The 21,602-nt window shown below is 38.5% G+C and overlaps 1 protein-coding gene across 4 annotated transcripts in view; it reads right to left on the bottom strand.

Moving 5' to 3' along the window:
- Positions 1–1,256: 1,256 nt before the first annotated feature.
- Positions 1,257–21,602, bottom strand: part of SLC38A11 (solute carrier family 38 member 11) — a 60,108-nt gene continuing 39,762 nt past the window's right edge. For 3 of the 4 annotated variants that reach the window (XM_070804013.1, XM_070804025.1, XM_070804021.1), the window contains 3 exons: positions 15,409–15,540; positions 5,938–6,213; positions 1,257–3,033 (listed from right to left, as the gene is read on the bottom strand). In XM_070804013.1, the coding sequence (XP_070660114.1) occupies positions 2,950–3,033; positions 5,938–6,213; positions 15,409–15,540 (492 nt within the window). In that variant the 3' untranslated portion in view covers positions 1,257–2,949. Of the gene's footprint in view, positions 3,034–5,472; positions 6,214–15,408; positions 15,541–21,602 lie in introns of those variants that run through there. The other variant, XM_019971732.2, reaches the window with a different exon arrangement.

Genomic DNA, 21,602 nt, shown 5'->3' with positions numbered 1-21,602 from the left:
CTTTAGGAACAATAACAAATGAAAGAATTAAGGTAAGTTTTTCTTGCAAATTATAAATTTTACTTAAATACCTTTGAATTAGGTAAATTCAAGTTATTCAGTGTTTATCCAAGCATCTTGAATGAGTAAGATATATGAGTATATATTGGCAAAAAATACTAAGTATGACATGGTCTTAGGCCCGAGCAGCTTGCAAATAAGAAAGAGGCAAGAAAATTTTTATTTAGCAGTCAAAATGAACAAAAAGATATGTGTTGATTGGTATGCACTTGAAGAATTCTTTAAAGAATATTCTAAACAGTTTCTGTGAAGCTTCTGTGCTTCATGAAGCAAAACAAGAACCTCAATTTAATTTCCTAAACCAACTTGTTAGATGAATGACTGCATCACATTAACTTGCTACTTCACTGAATGACAATCATTATATTTGGAAAAGCGCAATTAAACTAATAGGTTTGGCTATAAGTACAATCAACCATTTTCCCTTTTTATACTATCAATCTCACTTCTAATACTTAGGTGTTTACTACGTTCAAGACACCATGTTATGGACTATGAAGAATAAAAGACTGTAAAACACACTGTCCTCAACTTTTGGTCTGGTTGGCTGGACATGGTTTCTTCATATAACTTCAAGACATACATACAACTTCATACAACTGCAAGACAAAGAATTCCAAAGGAGGTAGAATTACCTTGCAGCAGAGTTGTCAGGGATGGCATGCGGAGAAGACTGGAGGACTAATAGAATGTGCTGAGGATGGGAAAGGAGGGCTTGGATATTTCAGATGAGAAAATGGCAAGAATTCAAGAGCAATGGCAATAGCAGCAGAAAGCAATTTTGATATAAAGCAATGCTTTAGTTAGTCCAGAAAAAAAGGTTCCTTCCTGCTGTCATGGAAGATGAGGCCAGAATGACAGGTTGAGGCCATATTATAAAAGCTTTGAATACAAGCTTCAGAGTTTGTACCTTATCCTGTAAGCAGAAGAGTTTATCATGGAAAGCTTTTGAACAAGTATTTGGTGTTATTAAAGCATTCATTTATAAAGTGAAATGATTTGGAGTGATGCACAAATAATCTTGAAGGGAGGGGAGCCTGGAAGCAGAATGCTCAGGTAAGAGGCTGTGGTATTAGTCTGGGTGTGAGTTGGTAAGAACCATATCAGGTAGGTGTTAGGAATGAAGGACAGGCTAAATCTCTATGTGCCTTTTTAAAAAAACGAAACATTTAGCATAGCACTATAAAGGAACAATATAGTAAAAAATTCCAAAATTAAATTTATTGATAATCTTCATTTTCAATGAGCAGACTTTAGTGGAATGATCCTTTAAAGATAGTTGCATGCATTCTTTATCTGCATGATGTTATTATGAGTACAACCCAGTTTTACTCATGTTCCAAATGAGATTTTTTTTCCAAGTAAGACATTTGGTTTAGTCCTAGGAAAACTTGGTGTATTTTTGAGGAAACCGTATATTTTCTTCCTTCTCATAATAAGAACTATGGAGCTCACACAATTTTCCCTGAATGCCTGTAGGTTCCAAACCAGGCTTTCTGCTTAACACAGCAGCTGTGTTGTCTTTAGACCGTAATCTGTTTCCTTCTTTGTTCGCTGTCCTCCTCTCCCTTGTCATTACTCTTCACTAATCTTCCTGTCTGGGTTTCTCCTCTCCCCTCCTTGAGTTTCTTCAAATGAGTTTTCAAAGAGACAAAGGAAAAGTACAGTTACTCTGCCAAGAGCTCTCTCTCCTGTCTCCACTCTCCGTTCCTTCTGAACTCCAGCCTGGCATTTCTACACGCTGCTTGTTTTCTGCTCAGCCTCTGAAACAATGGCCCCATCTTTTGTCCAATCATCATCCTTATTCAAATATGGTTGTTGAATCAACAGCAGTCAGATCACCTGGGAACTTTGAACAAATGCAAATTCTCGGGCCTCATCCCAGAACCAGAAACTCTGTTGGTGGGGCCCAGCAACCTGTATTTTAACAAGCCCTCCCATGATTCTGGGCCTCCCCTAGTGGCTAAGATTGTAAAGAATCTGCCTGCAATGCAGGAGACCTGGGTTGCATCCCTGGAATGGGAAGAGCCCCTAGGGAAAGGAATGGCTTACCCACTCCAGTATTCCTGCCTGGAGAATTCCATGGACAGAGGAGCCAGGTGGACTACAGTCCATAAGGTTGCAAAGAATCAGACGTGACTGAGCAACTAACACTTTCACTTTCTTTTCAATGATTCTGACCCGTGTTGACGTTTGTGAACCACGGCTCTAGAGTTTGACGGTACTGTTTTCTTTCTCTCCCAGTCTTATGTTCTCCTGCTCATGGTACCTCTCATTCACTCTGCATGTCTACTCTGTTATCTGGGCAAATCCTTTCTACACTTTTTAGAATAATTACAAATTCTTCAAGGAGCTTATGTGATTCAGTTCAGTTCAGTCACTCAGTCGTGTCTGACTCTTTGTGACCCCATGAACCACAGCACACCAGGCCTCCCTGTCCATCACCAACTCCCAGAGTCTACCCAAACCCATGTCCATTGAGTCGGTGATACCATCCAACCATCTCATCCTCTGTCGTCCCCTTCTCCTCCTGCCCTCAATCTTTCCCAGCATCAGGGTCTTTTCAAATGAGTCAGCTCTTCACATCAGGTGGTCAAAGTATTGGAGTTTCAGCTTCAACATCAGTCCTTCTAATGAACACCCAGGACTGATCTCCTTTAGGCTTATTTGATTGGTGCAGCTAATTATTACCTCCATCAATGTCACTTAAGCATTTATGGGTCCCTCATCTCATGGTCACCTGCTGATCCATGCTTGAGAATAACTGCCAACACCTGGCCCTGTCACTGGCCAGCTCTACTAAAAAACAGACGAGCACTGCTTCCCTGAGAAGATCACCGCAGATAAACCAGAAGGAAGCCTGGTCCTTTCCAATAAATTAATCTTTCATTAAGGTGATGTGTGCTGCACAGTATGACTCCAGAGGAGGACTAGTTGAGATTTTCCTGGTTGGATAACCTGGATTTCAGAGTCCTTTTAGGAAAGACAAGAGACAACAATTATTGCTTGATACCACTGTAGCCGGTCAGAGGCAAAGCAATCTCCCTGTTTTGATATTGGAAGTTAGCGTTGAGATTAGAGATCCTATTATAAGTGACAGGTACAAGGACCCAATTAGTAAGTTTTACAGATGCCATCCAATCTATATCCTTTAAAGGAAATGTAGTGCTCTGTGTTTGCCTTAGCGTGTAATGATACTATTCCCTCTCCTCCTTTTTTAAATTAAGAAGAACTTTGTAAGGTCAAATAAGCCACGGTGCAAAACTGGGTTAAATATTCAAGTTGTTTTGTTAGGGGTAAAATGTAGCTTGGAATAAGTTTCAGTGGAAACCTCATGAATTTAAGGCAGAACATAGAAGGGGTGGTTCTCAAAGTTCTGAACGTTGGCAAAATATTAGTAAGTATTCTTGTGAAATAGATGTGTTTCTAACACTTATTCGACCATAATTTGAAAGATGCTGGTAAACTTTGTAGCTAATAACTGGGTCCAGGGTAGTCTTTTTCTACAGTTGATTTAGAAAACACAAAACCAGAACAAATATTTGTTAGGCATTAATGCAGGACTCAGTTCCTATCTGGAACTTTTCACGAACTTGAGCCAAGGTTAATGTATCTGAAGCAATAGCAAAAGTACAAGATAATAGAAGGTTAAGCACTAAATTACGTTATCCTTGACGTACTTGTCTTTGTACACCCTTGGAAACCTCGTCTCCTATGACTTTATCTAATAACTATGTAGGTCAGTGTTTCTCAGTCCTGAGTAATGTAGGGATGAACTGCTGCAAAATTTTCTCACATTCTCTCAGTTAGGAATGAAAGCATTTTGATTAGTATTTCACCAAAACACATATCAATATAAAAATGGATATAAATCACCTACCTTTATGATTCTTAACCAACTACAAAAACCAACTGTATAAATGAAATGCAGAAAAGCTATATAGCCAAAAGAATTTGTATTAATTTAGTGGCATGGATGATGTTTTGTTGAAGTGAATGCTACCACTCAAAGCCTGAGCATGGCCCTGCTGGCTAAGGGGCAGTTTTTTTTTTGCTTTCAATAGGCCTTTCTTATTATAAGTCACATGACAACTCAGCTTTCACCACTTCTGTATTCAAACTGCTGTGAAATATTCATTATATACTTCTTATGGTTTTTTTTTTTTGGCTGTGATTTGTTCAAACACATCAGGTATGTATTAACTCTGTCATATTTTCTCACTATTCGACAGCAATTAATATAATACTATAGACGGTCAACTTGATAACTTGACTGAAACACAAATGAAAAGGTGAGAAATGAAATCATGGGTGATACATGACTTAAGCTAGCCATCCAAATGGGCCCAAATTTTCTTGTTTTTTTAAAAGATTGTCATGGGTATTAAAACATGAAATATTCATTGAGATATAAAAAAATTCTTATTAAAAACTGAGGCCAGTTGTGATGAACACAGGATCCCCACCGCCCCCCACCCACCCACAAGGAAGCATTGGTGACCCAGCCATCAGCCAACCGCCTCCAGCTCTCAGTTCCTTTAGGGTCTGCTCAGCTGCAAAGAGCTGCCCACGTGCAAGGACTATTGGAGGCAGGGGTGTTCAGACTTGGCTATTTCATTTGAATTGAGACAACTCTGAAGGGCCATATATGCTCCATATTCCTTGCAGACCTGGCTGAGGTTCTGCCAGCCTGCACTACAGGTCCTTTTAGCCCACCTGATCTTGCTTTCCCCCTCTCTTCCATTAGTTATGTGTGTTAGTCACTCACTCATGTCTGACTCTTTGGGACCCCTATGGACTGTAGCCCACCAGACTCCTCTGTCCATGGAATTCTCCAGGCAGGAATACTGAAGTGGGTTGGCATTTCCTTCTCCAGGGAATCTTTCTACTCAGGGATAGAATCCGAGTCTCCTGCATCTCAGGCAAATTCTTTACTGTCTGAGCCACCATGAAAGAGAATAAATACCTGACATGGCACACTCCATCTTTCTGTCTCCTTCTGGAGAATCTAGTCAACAAGAGCATCCAAGAGTCTCTCCAAGGACCCCCAGAGTAATGAGAATACCTCTTGTGTAGCCCTGATTCTTCTCTTGAGGTTCTAGTCTGAAAATTCAGCTTCCACCTGCTCTTCACATTCAACAACTCCAAAGCTGATGCAGAACTGATCCCTTGAGCTTGTGCCTTAGAAGAACTTGTGGTTTTCCCCCATTTTACACTTTATTTAATGGCACTACCATTATATTCTCACAGGATCAAAACTTTCGAGGTAATTTTGATTCCTCACAGACCTTGCTCTGTACGCCCAGTCTATGAGTTATGCTTCCTAACATGGGCAGGACTTTACTCATTACTCCAGGGAGTCACTTCCCTCTCAACAAGGCACGCGACTGAAATGACAATGGAGAGCTTCACTTGGTCTTGGGATATCTAGCCTCTTTAATCGTCTTGAGTTTTCCTTAAACTTCAAAAAAACAAAAAGCCCTCTATGTTTTTCTTAAAGGACACACAGAAAATTTAAACCCACAATCATCTACTCATTTTAGAGCACAATATATTGGTTTAAAAAGAGAAAAGTTCTTTGAGAGGATGGCAGCAAATGTCAAAGACCTTACTTTTCCTTCTGCCTTTAAGATTTGTGCAGTACAGTCATTAAAACATTTATATTTTCCCTGGTTTAAGATAGAATACATTCAACTTTCTTTTCCGTTTTATCTTTTACATTGGACTAAAGAGTAAAGAAACCAAATCTTGATAAATGCCAAAGTAATAATTTTATAATATGGAGATTAAAACATGTGTGAATGTTATTATGCAATTTAGAAGTCTATAAAAATGAATTTTTTTTTTAAAGGAGGCAAATCACTGAAAGATACTGACGTTTAAAATTGAAAGTTGTGTTGTCAGTTGAAAATGAGAAATTGAAATGTTTGTGAGGGAGAAATTGTCCGGGGAGCAATAGAACATTTCCTGCCCGTGGCTGCAGTCTTGAGGGCTGGTGACTGCCATGACGAACCCAACAGCCATCACCACAGCACCAATGGGAAGCATGACGCAGGACATAATCTTATCTGAGTGTGTCCTGGGTTCTTCAGACAGCTTCAGATAACATGCCGATGGAATGATAAAAATTAAGGGAGCTGCACAGAGCACGCCCTGCATATTGAAAACAAGAAATAAGATAATGTTACTGAGTGGAGCCTTTCTGGGACAGTTTGGAAAAAAAACACCTAAAAAATCTATCTATCATCATGCATGTGACAAGTATGACAGCTTCAGTTAAATCAAACAGAGGAAAGAAAAATAATTCCAAGAAAGACTTTCCTTTTCTGACAGTATATTTACAGATGAGAAAAGTAAAATAATATAATAGTATATCAAGCTAAAGAAATAATAATCAAAAAATAATATAAAAAATAAAGCAGATGGTATGGCTGATTCCTGGCAAACTCTTCAAAGTTCGCTTATTTTCAGTCACATCATATTTCCTTATACTCTTCATCTCAAATTGCTGTGTACCTACTTTGCCTTTTAAAACTGAGAGGTCTGTTTGTCAACTGTGTACAAAACAGGAATATTCGGAGGTATACATAGGGCATGCGTCTTATCTCTTCTCTTTTCTTGACCTTGTAAGAAAGTAGGTGCCTATCTATATGAGAAAGGAAAACTGTACCCCTCAGGGTACTTAGCATGAAATAGCATTTCTAAATCCTCTTTCAAGTAAAACTACTCACATTAATTACCCTAGAAAATTGACAGCAGAACTAAATAGCTATGACTCATCCTCCCTCCCCCACATTAGTTTATGGATAAGTCCAACCTGAGGGGGAATGTCAGATTGAAAATTACAGGGAGTATTGCTATCTAATATAAATAGACCACAAGTTACTGACTTCAAAGGAAAGAGACTTTCCATTTGAGGAGGCTAAATCTGTAAGGAATTCTGCAAATGAAATAATGTTAAAATTAAATGTATTTTAGATAATATATTTTTTATTATATTAAACATTATTTATATATCAAATAAAAGAAGCATATGATTAAAATATATTAAATATAATCATATGATAAATGGTACTTTCTTAAGTCATAAAACACAAGCTGTTTTTTTTAAATAGGCACTCAGTAAATATGGTAAGGTTAAGAATGAAAAAGAAGCATTCCACAAAATATATATTTTCCAAACTTGAAAAGTTATTATGGAAATTTGTAAAATATACAGAAAAGTAGAAAGAATCATATAACAAAACCTATACACCTATCACCTACAGTTTGAAAACTTTTTCACATTATTTTGGTAAAGTAACCCCAGGGGAAAATCATAGAAAACTGATTTTGAAATTGGGTGATGTAAAAGAACAGATTATACCTTAAAATATTTTTAAAAGAAAGATTTTTTCAGTATCACCATTTACTGAATTTACTTTGCTTTATACTAAGTACTACTCTCCTACCAAAAATATACAACATCATATGATTTCAAAAATACAAGTTTTTAACAAAAAACAGCAAGTCAGGAGAAATATCAATTAAGAGGAGCACATGAAGTCAGACTGGCCAGGCAGCAGCTAAAAATTTGGGGAAAAATAGGAGGAACCATACTTCATGGAAAATATTTCTATAGTCACAGACATAAGCATGGGAAAATACTAAGAAGTGTCATCTTCTAATTTGAAATATATGAACAATATAACTTTGCTATTCATAGTACCTGAATACAGATGAATACCTACAAAAGTACACGGCATATAAAGGATTAATTTTCATATGGCTACAGAGTCGGACACGACTAAAGTGACTTAGCAACAGCAGCAGCAGCAGAGTTAAATGAATTATGTATTTCTTAGGCTCCATTATGACATTTGAAACTGATGTTTTTTGAATTATAAAAAATACTTAATCTATGCTTATAATAATTATCCTTTGATTTCAATGAAATAATTTTTGAAAATAAAAAATACAAACACAGGAGGAGTCCCCTAGTGGCTCAGTAGTAGAGAGTCCGCCTGCAAGTGCAAGAGACCCAGGTTCAATCCCTGGCTTGGATAGATCCCTTGAAGAAGGGAATGGCTACCCACTCCAGTATTCTTGCCTGGAGAATCCCATGGACAGAGAGGCACCTGGCAGGCTATAGTTCATGGAGTCACAAAAGAGTTGGACACAACTTAGTGACTAAACATGTTTGTGAGTGCATGCATGTGTGAGTACGTGCATGTGTGTGTGTCTGTGTTAAAGAGTGATAAAAGGCCGTTCATAGGAACACATGAAGCAACTTCATCAGGAACTGTGGAGTGTGAAAGTGCTATCCGGATGGAAACTGCAACCAGCTGCTGCTCAGAAGCTGTCATCAGTCAGCATTTTGGGACTCTTCCAAACCTAACTTGCTGGGCAGCGCAAAGCAATGGGTGTTCTGTTTATGTCATAATTCTTAAAGGTTGAGAAAGTAGCAATTAGTGGGAAAAGTTTATAGCTGATGTTTGTACTGGAAGAAGTCCAGTTGAGTATCTTGTCTAGATAGCAGTTCCTTCCCTAATATTTGAAAGCTCCGTCTTGGTAGAGATTGTTGCTAGGACCCAAGATTATCAGTAAAATGATAAAAACATCTGCTCTATTCCCTACAAGTTGTGTGTATGTGTGTGCTCAGTTGCTCAGTCGTGTCTGACTCCTCGTGACCCCATGGACTGTAGACCGCCAGGCTCCTCTGTCCATGGGATTTTCTAGGCAAGAATACTGGACTGGGTAGCCATTTCCCTCCTCCAGGGGATCTTCCCTACCCAAGGATTAAACCTACATCTTCTGTGTCTCCTGTATTGGCAGAAGGATTCTTTACCACTGAGCCACCTGGGAAGTCCATTCCCTATAAATTAGTCCAACTAATTTCATCTATCTAATATAGCCTTGTCAGAGGATACACCACTGGCTTAGTAATAATTTTCAAAATTTCCTGACAGCACATAAATGCCATAACTGTTTATCAAGAGACAAGAAAGTATATAGCCTATTTATAAAAGGAGAAAGCACTATCCTTTGATAAAAAACACTACTGATACCAGGGCATTTTGCAGTTTGCAGGCGGGAAATAACAGAAGGTGTTGAATATTTTTACTGGCAGTACAGATGGGAAAAGTATTTGAATTGTCCTACCTGAACAGAAACCTCTCATCTGATGCAAGGAGGCTGAAAACTAAAGAAAAGAGTGCTTAAACATCCTTAAAATTTCTATTTTGTAATCAATCTGGACTCGTGAAATGTGTTCCTATACCTTAAAGAGAAACTCTAGCTCAGAGGTCTTTGGCGGCTTGCACTACGGCTCGCCTACTCTGTGTGCTCTTGCTGGGTAACAGGTTTGCTTTCTTCCCTCCGCTGTATGCCGCACACCGTGCTTGTTGGGCTGGTTAGCCTGGCCACAGGCACCAGCTGCTTCATCTTTTCTCTTTGTTCTGCTGCAAGTGGAAACCCAAAGGACCCAATTACTGCAGATGCCTCCTTTCTCTAACAGCAACACTAGTGCCAAGATGTTGGATTGTTATTAACAAGAATGGAACTTATTTTGTTTCTAAAATGAATCCTTTAAAATTGAGGGTGCATTTGCCTTGGAAAATAAGTCATTTTGTTCTACTGCCATGAAAACAATAAAATAAAAGGAAGCTAAGTTCTAAATGGGGTTTTGCTTTTTTATTAAATAACTAATATAAGTCTGAATAATTTTATTCTATATTATTTTAGTTAAACTGAATAATATCATTTCCTTAACTTTGCAAATTGAAGGTCTGATTCTATTATATCATCACCTGTGAAGATCTTTACTCTACTTAATGATGATTCAGAAGTCACAATAGGAAAAGAATTTCTAAGGTACTACCTTATTAACTAAGGTAAAGGCTATTAGCTAAACAGTATCAGCTTAGATGAAAAACTTTTAATTTCATTTTTTTGTATTTAACCCTTTTTTAAAGTCTCTCTATGTATATTCTGAATTACTCTTAACCTCACCGGTAAACTCAATGCATAGATTTTTAACTTAAAAAATGGAAGGAGACATGAATACATTTATTTTGCATGATTTAAAGCCTTATACTTAGGAAATTTCTGACTAGCATAATGATTAAAAACATGGGCAACAGGGTTTGAAAGCTTGTGTTCACTCTCTACCACTTAAAACTAGTGTGAGCTATTTAAGTGTCTATTGACAGATGGATGAATAAAGAAGATGTGGTATATGTACACACACACACATATGCACTCAATACTACTCAGTCAAAACAGAATGAAACTCTGCCATCTCCAGCAATGTGGATGGGCCAAGAGAACATCATGATTAGTGAAGTAAGTCAGACAGACAAATACTGTATCATCACTTATAAGTAGAATCTAAAAAATAAAACAAATGAGTGAATATAACAAAAAAGAAACAAACTCACGGATATAGAGAACAAACTAGTGGCTACAGTGGAGAGGGAGTAAGGTAGGAGGGATAGGATAAGGGAAGGAGATTAAGAGATACGAACTACTATGTATAAGATAGAGGGGCTACAAGGATGTATTATATAGCATAGGCAAATATAGCCATTGCTTCATATTAGTAATAACTTTAAATGGAGTATAATCTATAAAAATATTGAATCACTAAGTTGTACACCTGAAAGTAATATATTGTTATAAATCAACTCTGCATGAGTGGGTGCTAAGTCACTTCAGTCATGTCCAACTCTTTGAGACTCCATGGACTGTAACCCTCCAGGTTCCTCTGTCCATGGGATTCTCCACACAAGAATACTGGAGTGGGTTTCCATGCCCTCCTCCAGGGGATCTTCCCGACCCAGGAATCGGACTCATGCCTCTTCTGTCTCCTGCACTGGCAGGTGGGCTCTTTACCCCTAAGGCCACCTGAGAAGCCCATAGAGATCAACTATACTTCAATTAAAAAAACCCATTGTGACCTGTTAATGGCGCCAATCGCTCTGTGTCTCTATATCTTCATATGTGAAATTTATATAGATTAAGGATGATAATATATGCAAAACACTTGACTCAGAGTAAATGCTCCCTACGTGTCAGCTCACACTGTTGTTTGGAGGGGAAACATCACATGCTTTAGTTGCTTCTAAAGGGCTGTGTGACCTGCTGCTTGATCTGATGTTAAAAACATAACAAATACCCACACAAAACAGAGTTGAACAAAGACCTGACTGTGACATTGCACTTACAAAAAGACTTTCACTCATTAAAAAAATACACACTCAGATGGTCTGGAAGTGAATGAACATCTCAGATTTCTTAAAACTAGTGTAATTGAGTTCTTAGATCATGACAATTGGGCACTCTTCTTAAATGTCTATATAGCCAGGTTTTTCTTTTTTTTTTTTTAATCTAAGGATCTAGAATCATGTTTTAAATTTTTAAAATAGTCCTCAAACTCAGCTCAGATCTTGACTTCATAACAGATTTTCATGAAATATCATTATTTTATTACAACACCAGAATTTTGTCTTAACTACAAAAAAATTTCAACTTAGGCACAACTGGGAATATTTAATGTGATTGTGCTCAGTTGCTCAGTCATTTCTGACTCTTTGCAACCCCATGGACTGTAGCCCACCATTATGTGCTTATAATTTTGTTATGTAAAGTGTCAGGGAGATTTGGAATTAACAGAAAGTAATGGTCAAATATACATAAATATATTATTCCTGAAAAATAAGCAATATGGGTATGCTTGGTTAACTTAAAGGGAACAAAAACTGTTAGGCTATCAAAATAGTGAGTAGTAAGGCAGTTGATAAACATATGTTCTCTCATATCACAATCCTACAGTATTCAAACAAACATGCGACCTCAAATGAGACTTCACAAAACAAGAAATAACAGAGTTGGGAATTGTGCTGGTCATCTCCTCAGTATAATTAAAGGATTACTATTACTGTCAGCCCCAACAATTTTTTGTAAGACTTAATTGCTTGATGCCACAACTAGAGAATAGGCTTCCCAGGTGGCTCAGTGGTAAAGAATCCACCTGCCAATGCAGGAGATGAAGGAGATGTGGGCTCAGTCCCTGGATTGGGAAGATCCCCTGGAGTAGGAAATGGCAACCCAGTCAAGTATTCTTCACTGGGAAATCCCATGGACAGAGGAGCCTGGTGGGCTATAGCCTGTAGGTCACAAAGAGTCAGACAGGACTGATCATGCCTACTAAAGAATGCCTTCTGTGTCCAGGAACATTTGTAGACAGAAATCCTTCACTGTGCTCCCAATGGACAGTGGCCCATGCAGTAATTTGAGCACTGTGTTCTTAGCACTCTGCTATATGTACTGTGGGGGATGGAGAAGGCAATTAAGCTCCATGCTTGTCTCTAAAGAACTTGTACTTTGATAGCAAAGGCAAGCTTTGGACAGTCCAGACCATACATGATATAAGGTAGTACTTAAATCAAGTTATATTTAGGTTGCAGTCATCCATTTACATTGAGGTTGGAACGTGACATGACTTTCAGTGAACCTACTAGCCTTTAGCCTATGCAAAATGAGGAAGTAGGTAAAAGTTACCTCGGATAATTTTCCATATTTCCTATGAACTTTCTTTCCATTGCTGGTGGAACAGATGTTTCCCTAGTCATACGAAGGTTGGGGGAGTTGCCTACTCTCTACTTTCCACATGATCTGATACAGGAAAACTCCCAACAGTGTGTTCCTGACTGAATCTTCCACTACCTTTGTCCGGGATTTCAAATCCAAATGGCACCTGGAAGGAATAATACCTTCACCTCCCCTTTAACTCTCAATGGAGTGAGTAAAAGATAACTTGATATTCTATCTATAAAAGCCCACCCTCCCTGTGGGACATGATTGATCAATGCTAAGTGGTGTGGTTTTGAGTAGAAATTCCAGAAGGATTGTAGAAGGGGAAGAGGAAAGGCTCTAAAGCAGTATAATCACTTCTATTCACGTTTCACCAAATGATCTCATTATCCTATTTCCACAAAGTAGAATCAAGGAGTCACTTTTTTGGGGTCACTTTTAAAAATTCAAATACAGTTGACATATGATATTATGTGAGTTTTAGGTGCACTAAATAGTGATTTGACATTTACATACATTATGAAATGATCATCAGAACAACCCTAGTAACAATCTGTCCCCATACAAATTATTACAATATTATAGATATTCCTTATGCTGTGTATTACATACACGTGACTTATTTATCATATAACTGGAAATTTGTATCTCAGTTTCCTTGATCAATTTCACCCCTGCCCCTCCTCTCTGGCAACTACTCATTTGGTCTCTGTATCTATGAGTCTGTTTCCATTTTGTTCTGTTTAATCTTTTTTTAGATTCCATACGTTGATATAAGTAGGATAATACAGTATTTGTCTTTCTCTGTGTGACTTATTTCACTTTAGCATAATATCCTCAATATCCAACCATGATGCTGCAAATGGAAAGATTTTATTTTTTATGCCCGAGTAGTATTTTATTGTATATACATACCACATATTATTTATTCATCTCTTGATGGACACTTAGGTTGCTTCGATATCTTGGCTGTTGAAATCATGTTGTCAAGAACTTCACAGTACATACACGTTTTCAAATTAGTGTTTTTGTTTTCTTTGGATAAATACCCAGAAGAGGAATTGCTGGGTCCCAAGAAGTCATTCTTGATGTGCCCCTCTATCCCCCTGACCTCACAATTGAATTGGTTACCAAATTCTGTCAATCTTTTCTAAAAAGTGTCTTTTAGGAGTACACCCACATCCTTTTCTCTTCTTCACTGCCTCTATAGTAGCTGAACTTTTAAATTTCCCTGTGCGATTGTAAGCTCCACAAAAGCACAGATCCTTTCTGATTTCCTCCCATCCTGTATGTCTGCTTCTGTGGCATAGTGTATCACTGACCCTTGAATACCGTGGGAGTGAGGGGGTTACTGAGCCGCTGGAAGCTCATATATAACACATATGATTCTGCATACTCTGTTTCTCCATGTCTGCAGGTTCAACCAACTGAGGTTCACGTAGTGCATATTTATTGAAAAGTATCTGTGTAAAAGTAGACTCCGTATTTCAAATCCAAGTTGTTCAAAGCTCAATTGTAATTATTTAATATATATCTGATCAATAAATAAACATATTAAAGCTGCACTAGACTTTAAATCTTTGTAAGATTTGGAGAGAAATGAAAGAAAAAAATAATTACAGGAAAGAGTAAACATAAACCAAAGGATAAAAGAAAGAATTAATATGGATTACTCATAGGTCTAAAACAAGATCGACTAGAGCTGTGGGTAGATTTTGGGAAGTTAATGGTAAATAACTTTCCACAGATAGCTTGGGGTCAGATGATAAAGGCAACAGATTTTGTGCTTGTTGAGAGAAAAGTAGAGTTTTTAAGCAGGATGGTGATAAATTGGAAGCAGAACTTAAATATGTGCTAGTTGAAGCAAAACCCCAATATTAATTCAAATGTGATATGATGAAGACATCGATTTGGAAATCAGCAGTAGAGATTACAAAGGAAATGAGAGAGAGAGAGAGAAATACTTAATAAGGTAAGTGAATGGGTAAGTGGATATAACGTCCTTCATTACATATTTTAATGAATCTCTCTAGACCTGTCTTTTTTAGGACTTCCCTGGTGGCTCAGACAGTAAAGTGTCTGCCTATAATGTGGGAGACCTGGGCTCAATCCCTGGGTTGGGAAGATTCCCTGGAGAAGGAAATGGCAACCCACTCCAGTACTCTTGCCTGGAAAATCCTATGGATGGAGAATCTTGGTAGGCTACAGTCCATGGGCTTGCAAAGAGTCAGAAACGACTGAGTGACTTCACTTCACTTCACTTCACTTCACTTCAGACATGTCTTTACTCTGCAAAGGAATTTCCCCTAGATTTGTTTAATTTATACTTATTTTCAATTATATCTATGCACTATAGAAAATAAAATATGGAAAAACTACTTAAACCAGTATTTCAGTTCCAGCACTACTGACATTTTGGATTGCATAATTCTCTGTGTAAGGGTTACCCTGCACATGATGAGATGTTTAGCCACATTCCTGTCCTCTACCCACTAGATACCACCAGCGTCAGCCTACCCAGTTGTGGCAACTCAAAACGTCTATAGACACTGCTAAGTGTCCACTGGGGGTGGGGACAGAAAGGCATTTCCCCCATTGAAGAACCACTGCTCTAAAAATATAAACCACATAATATCATCTATGCAAATATTTACTATAACAAGCACATTTTCATTCCAGTTCAGAAAATGACACCTTTATTAAGGAAAAATATATCTCATGTTAAATGCAAACATAACTTTAAAAGAGATTTTTAGAATCTTCAAATGTACTTACATTGAGCTCTAAAACTATTCCAAGGCAATCAATCAGCAGTGACACAAGTGTGGCCACGGTAATGATAACCACAGTTACGATAATGTGGCAAACTGATGAAAGATTCCCACCAAAAAACACATTGGCAATTACCTGCCAAATAGAAACAGATTATTTAGAGAGGGACTCTCAGAGTTGTGCAGGAGTTTTAAAAGAGAATTTTATATTATAGTAGTTGGGACTATATAAAATACAGTAAGGCAATCAATCAAATCTTAAGTCATATGAATGAATGTTGTATCTTTTCCAAACTATTTACACATAGACACACACACATCAATAACAAGTATTCTTTGTTGAACTATTAGACAGGCATTGGCTTACATTCCAGACTCAGAACATGGCATACTACTGAGTGAACAAAAATATTTCTGAAGTGTAGGAGAGACCTTGAGAAGTTACCTTATTCTTTTTCCCTGAGTCCAATAAGGTTATTATTAACACAAACTACAGATGTTATTTATATTATCTGAAGGACTTCTAAGGAAAGAGTTAGCACAATATCTTTTAATAATAATGCATGTTTAATATTCTTTACTAATAGGAAACTAACTTCATATAATCTAAATCCTATCTGGTACAAGCTAAGTCTATTTTATCTTGCCTTTCCTTAACAAAAATGGAGAAGAGTTGATTACCATTTTCCACTGACACTCAGATTAGGAAATCACTCAACAGTTACCTATTTTGTGTGTGTGCTAAGTCTCTTTAGTCATGTCCAACTCTTTGAGACCCCATGGACTGTAGCCCACCATGCTCCTCTGTCCATGGGATTCTCCAGACAAGAAAGCTGGAGTGGGTTCTCATGCCCTCCTCCAGAGGATATTCCTGACCTGAGGATCAAACCTGTGTCTCTTACATATCCTGAATTGGCATGCAAGTTCTTTACTGCTAGCACCATCTGGTAAGCCCAGTTACCTATTTAATACCTACTTAATATGTCCTACACTGTATTATGTTAAGAGAAAATGTCTAGGAGATGATTCCTATTCTTAGGAATTAACATCCTGATTAGAGAGATTCAAACAATCCAATAAAACAAACAGTTATTAATTTTTGACAAGATAGAAAAGATCAAAGACAATTTAGAACTAGACAGTGCCACCCAAGACGGGCGGGTCATGGTGGAGAGGTCTGACAGAATGTGGTCCACTGGAGAAGGGAATGGCAAACCACTTCAGTATTCTTGCCTTGAGAACCCCATGAACAGGATGAAAAGGCAAAAAGATAGGCACTGAAAGATGAACTCCCCAGGTCGGTAGGTGCCCAATATGTTAATGGAGATTAGTGCAGAAATAACTCCAGAAAGAATGAAGGGTTGGAGCCAATGCAAAAACAACACCCAGTTGTGGATGTGACTGGTGACAGAAGCAAGGTCCGATGCTGTAAAGAGCAATATTGCATAGGAACCTGGAATGTCAGGTCCATGAATCAAGGCAAATTGGAAGTGGTCAAACAGGAGATGGCAAGAGTGAATGTCAACATTCTAGGAATCAGCGAACTAAGATGGACTGGAATGGGTGAATTTAACTCAGATGACCATTATATGTACTACTGTGGGCAGGAATCCCTTAGAAGAAGTAGAGTAGCCATCATAGTCAACAGAAGAGTCTGAAATGCAGTACTTGGATGCAATCTCAAAAACGACAGAATGATCTTTGTTTTTAAGGCAAACCATTCAATATCATGGTAATCCAAGTCTATGCCCTGACCAGTAATGCTAAAGAAGCTGAAGTTGAACAGTTCTGTGAAGACTTACAAGACCTTTTAGAAGGTCTTGTACCTTCTAAATACCCAAGAAGATGTCCTTTTCATTATAGGGGACTGGAATGCAAAAGTAGGAAAACAAGAAATACCTGGAGTAACAGGCAAATTTAGCCTTAGAGTACAGAATGAAGTAGGGCAAAGGCTAATAGAGTTTTGCCAAGAGAACGCACTGGTCATAGCAAACACCCTCTTCCAACAACATAAGAGAAGACTCTACACATGGACATCACCAGATGGTCAACACTGAAATCAGATTGATTATATTCTTTGCAGCCATATATGGAGAAGCTCTATACAGTCAGCAAAAACAAGACCAGGAGCTGACTGTGGCTCAGATCATGAACTCCTTATTGCCAAATTCAGACTTAAATTGAAGAAAGTGCGGAAAACCACTAGACCATTCAGGTATGACTTAAATCAAATCCCTTATGATTATACAGTGGAAGTGAGAAATAGATTTAAGGGACTAGATCTGATAGACAGAGTGCCTGATGAACTATGGACCAAGGTTTGTGACATTGTACAGGAGACAGGGATCAAGACCATCCCCAAGAAAAAGAAATGCAAAAAAGCAAAATGGCTGTCTGAGGAGGCCTTACAAATAGCTGTGAAAAGAAGACAAGTGAGAAGCAAAGGAGAAAAGGAAAGATATACCCATTTGAATGCAGAGTTCCACAGAATAACAAGGAGAAATAAAAAAGCCTTCCTCAGTGATCAATGCAAAGAAATAGAGGAAAACAATAGAATAGGAAAGGCGAGTGATCTCTTCAAGAAAATTAGAGATACCAAGGGAACATTTCATGCAGAGATGGGCTCAATAAAGGACAGAAATGGTATGGACCTAACAGAAGCAGAAGATATTAAGAACAGGTGGCAAAAAAACATAGAAGAACTATACAAAAAAGATCTTCACTACCCAGATAAACAGGATGGTGTGAAAACCCACCTAGAGTCAGACATCTGGAATGTGAAATCAAGTGGGCCTGAGGAAGCATCACTACAAACAAAGCTAGTGGAAGTGATGGAATTCCAGTTGAGCTATTTCAAATCCTAAAAGGTGATGCTATGAAAATGCTGCACTCAATATGTCAGCAAATCTGGAAAACTCAGCAGTGGCCACAGGACTGGAAAAGGTCAGTTTTCATTCCAATTCCAAAGAAAGCCAATGCCAAAGAATGCTCAAACTACCGCACAATTGCACTCATCTCACACGCTAGTAAAATAATGTTCAAAATTCTCCAAGCCAGGCTTCAGCAGTACGTAAACCATGAACTTCCAGATGTTCAAGTTGGTTTTAGAAAAGGCAGAGGAACCAGAGATCAAATTGCCAACATCCACTGGATCATGGAAAAAGCAAGAGAGTTCCAGAAAAACATCTATTTCTGCTTTATTGACTACGCTAAAGCCTTTGACTCTGTGGATCACAATAAACTGTGGAAAATTCTGAAAGAGATGGGAATACCAGACCACCTGACCTGCCTCTTGAGAAACCTACATGCAGGTCAGGAAGCAACAGTTAGAACTGGACATGGAACAACAGACTGGTTCCAAATAGGAAAAGGAGTACATCAAGGCTGTATACTGTCACCCTGCTTATTTAACTTCTATGCAGAGTACATCATGAGAAACACTGGGCTGGATGAAGCACAAGGTTCACACAAGATTGCCGGGAGAAATACCAATAACCTCAGATATGCAGATGACACCACCCTTATGGCAGAAAGTGAAGAGAAACTAAAGAGCCTCTTGATGAAAGTGAAAAAGGAGAGTGAAAATGTTGGCTTAACATTTAGAAAACTAAGATCATGGCATCTGGGCCCATCACTTCTTGGGAAATAGATGGGGAAACAGTGGAAACAGTGGCTGACTTTATTTTTGGGGGCTCCAAAATCACTGCAGATGGTGACTGCAGCCATGAATTAAAAGACGCTTACTCCTTGGAAAGAAAGTTATGACCAACTTAGACAGCATATTAAAAAGCAGAGACATTACTTTGTCAACAAAGGTCTGTCTAGTCAAAGCTATGGTTTTACCTGTAGTCATATATGGATGTGAGAGTTGGACTATAAGGAAAGCTGAGCGCAGAAGAATTGATGCTTTTGAAGTGTGGTGGAGAAGACTCTTGAGTCCCTTGGACTGCAAGGAGATCCAACCAGTCCATCCTAAAGGAGATCAGTCCTGGGTGTTCATTGGAAGGACTGATGTTGAAGCTGAAACTCCAATATTTTGGCCTCCTGATGCAAAGAGCTGACTCATTTGAAAAGATCCTGATGTTGGGAAAGATTGAAGGCAGGAGGAGAAGGGGATGACAGAGGATGAGGTGGTTGGATGGCATCACCGACTCAATGGACATGAGTTTGGGTAAACTGCAGGAGTTGGTGATGGACAGGGAGGCCTGACGTGCTGCGGTTCATGGGGTCGCAAAGAGTTGGACACGAATGAGCGAATAACTGAACTGAACTTAGCTATCTAGTTCTGTGTCCATGAGATTAACTGGCTTTATTGTATTCCTGAAATGTCCTTGTCTTACTTTGGCTTGAGGAAGAGCTTGAAACACAGATGGGATTTATAGCGGAATTATAGACCAAGACAGTGTCAAAAAGAGCAAAGAGAACAGGAAAGATACATATGGGGGACAAGGAGGAGACAGTAAATAGGGTGTTAACTGTGCAAAAGAACCATGAGAAAAGAGCTGGAAATGGTAGGACAGGATCAGATGCTGGGGACCTTAAGGAAGTCAATTCCCCAAGCTATTGTAAGTAACATTTCTAGTTAAGTAACAGTGCCCCATTGAGTGGATACTGTCATAACTCTGCTAATAATTAAATGGGGATATTAATCACTGGGCTTCCCTGATAGCTCAGTTGGTAAAGAATCTGCCCGCAATGCAGGAGACCCTGGTTTCATTCCTAGGTCAGGACGATCCGTTGGAGAAGGGATAGGCTACCTACTTCAGTATTCTTGGACTTCCCTTGTGGCTCATCTGGTAAAGAATCTGCCTGCAGTGTGGGAGACCTGGGTTCAATCTCTGGGTTGAGAAGATCTCCTGAAGAAGGGAAAGGCTACCCACTCCAGTATTCTGGCCTGGAGAATTCCATGGACTCTGTAGTCCATGGGGTCACACAGAGCTGAACACGACTGAGTGACTTTCACTTTCACTAATCATTTTTACTCATTTTGGTTTTTGGTAATTGGTAATGTCCTTCCAAATATTTTCTCATTTCGAGTGCATTCTTAATGAGGAAGTTTACTCAGTGGGGCAAACTAGTGCAGATATTTATTAGGGGGTAGACTGGTATTGTGGCACCCTTGGACATGGCCAGCTACTTTACCTGTGAGTAGAAATCACTTTGATTATATTATTGCCAATCATATATTTGTGTGTGTGTGTGTGTGTGTGTGCGTGTGTATGTGTGTGTGTGTGCAGAAAGGAGAGAAAGAAAAAGGAAGTGAATGGGTGAGGAATATACAAAGTTCCTCTGCCTACTATTTGCTACCACGGCAGAGATCTTGATTTAGTTCTGTCTTCCTGTCATGGCAGCTAGAAAGGAAACACAAGTCTCAAGTACTGAAGACACAAGCTGTGCAGGTGGAGTGACTCAGAAGTCCACGAGCAGCTCACCAGAAACCACATGAGAATAAGCCATCTGTCACTGCTGATCAAGAGATCAGATGTGAACCTAAAGTATTGGGTAGAAACTAAAATAAAACCATTTCCTGCATCCAACAATAGTTAGCTCTTTGATTTAAATTTATTCAAGTTCAATCTACTGTTCCCTGTATTCAAGGAGGTGAGCTGGCCTATGGGTTATATATTTATAAGTGAGGACAAATGCTAACTGTAAGGGACATACGTAGCACTGACCGTGTCTTCATTCCTTTCCCCTGTGCTGTTCCTTACCCAGAATCAGCATAAGGCAAGCACTGGTCTGCCTCTAGAAGCCTGCCCATTAGTTAGTGTATTTGAAGCTTTGCAGGCATTTCACTTCACACATTAGATCCATTGACAGTGTTCTGTGTAAACAGTCTCTAGGAATAGATCCTAAGACTAAGCCTTTTCAGTGTGATTCCTGAAAGAACCTCTATGAAACAGGATCATGTTTTTCTGCTAAATGGTACAGTGGATTCTTAGCTTACTGTATAAGGGATTCCTGACAAAGCCACATTATCCAACTTTCTGCAAAAGGAATTAGTTCTCTTTTACCTAATCTTCCTCTATGAATCCAGATAGATGATATAATATAACTTGGAGATGACTTTATAAGTGAAATATATCAATATACAGGTATAGATAAAAATTCATAATAAACATATTTATAAATATGCATAAATAAATGTTTATTTATATTTATATAAAATAAATATTTATAAACTTAGTAAATATATAA

Source organism: Bos indicus, chromosome 2 (genome assembly GCF_029378745.1).
Source record: "Bos indicus isolate NIAB-ARS_2022 breed Sahiwal x Tharparkar chromosome 2, NIAB-ARS_B.indTharparkar_mat_pri_1.0, whole genome shotgun sequence".
Lineage (NCBI taxonomy): Eukaryota > Metazoa > Chordata > Mammalia > Artiodactyla > Bovidae > Bos > Bos indicus.
This window is presented reverse-complemented; position numbering and strand designations above follow the sequence as displayed.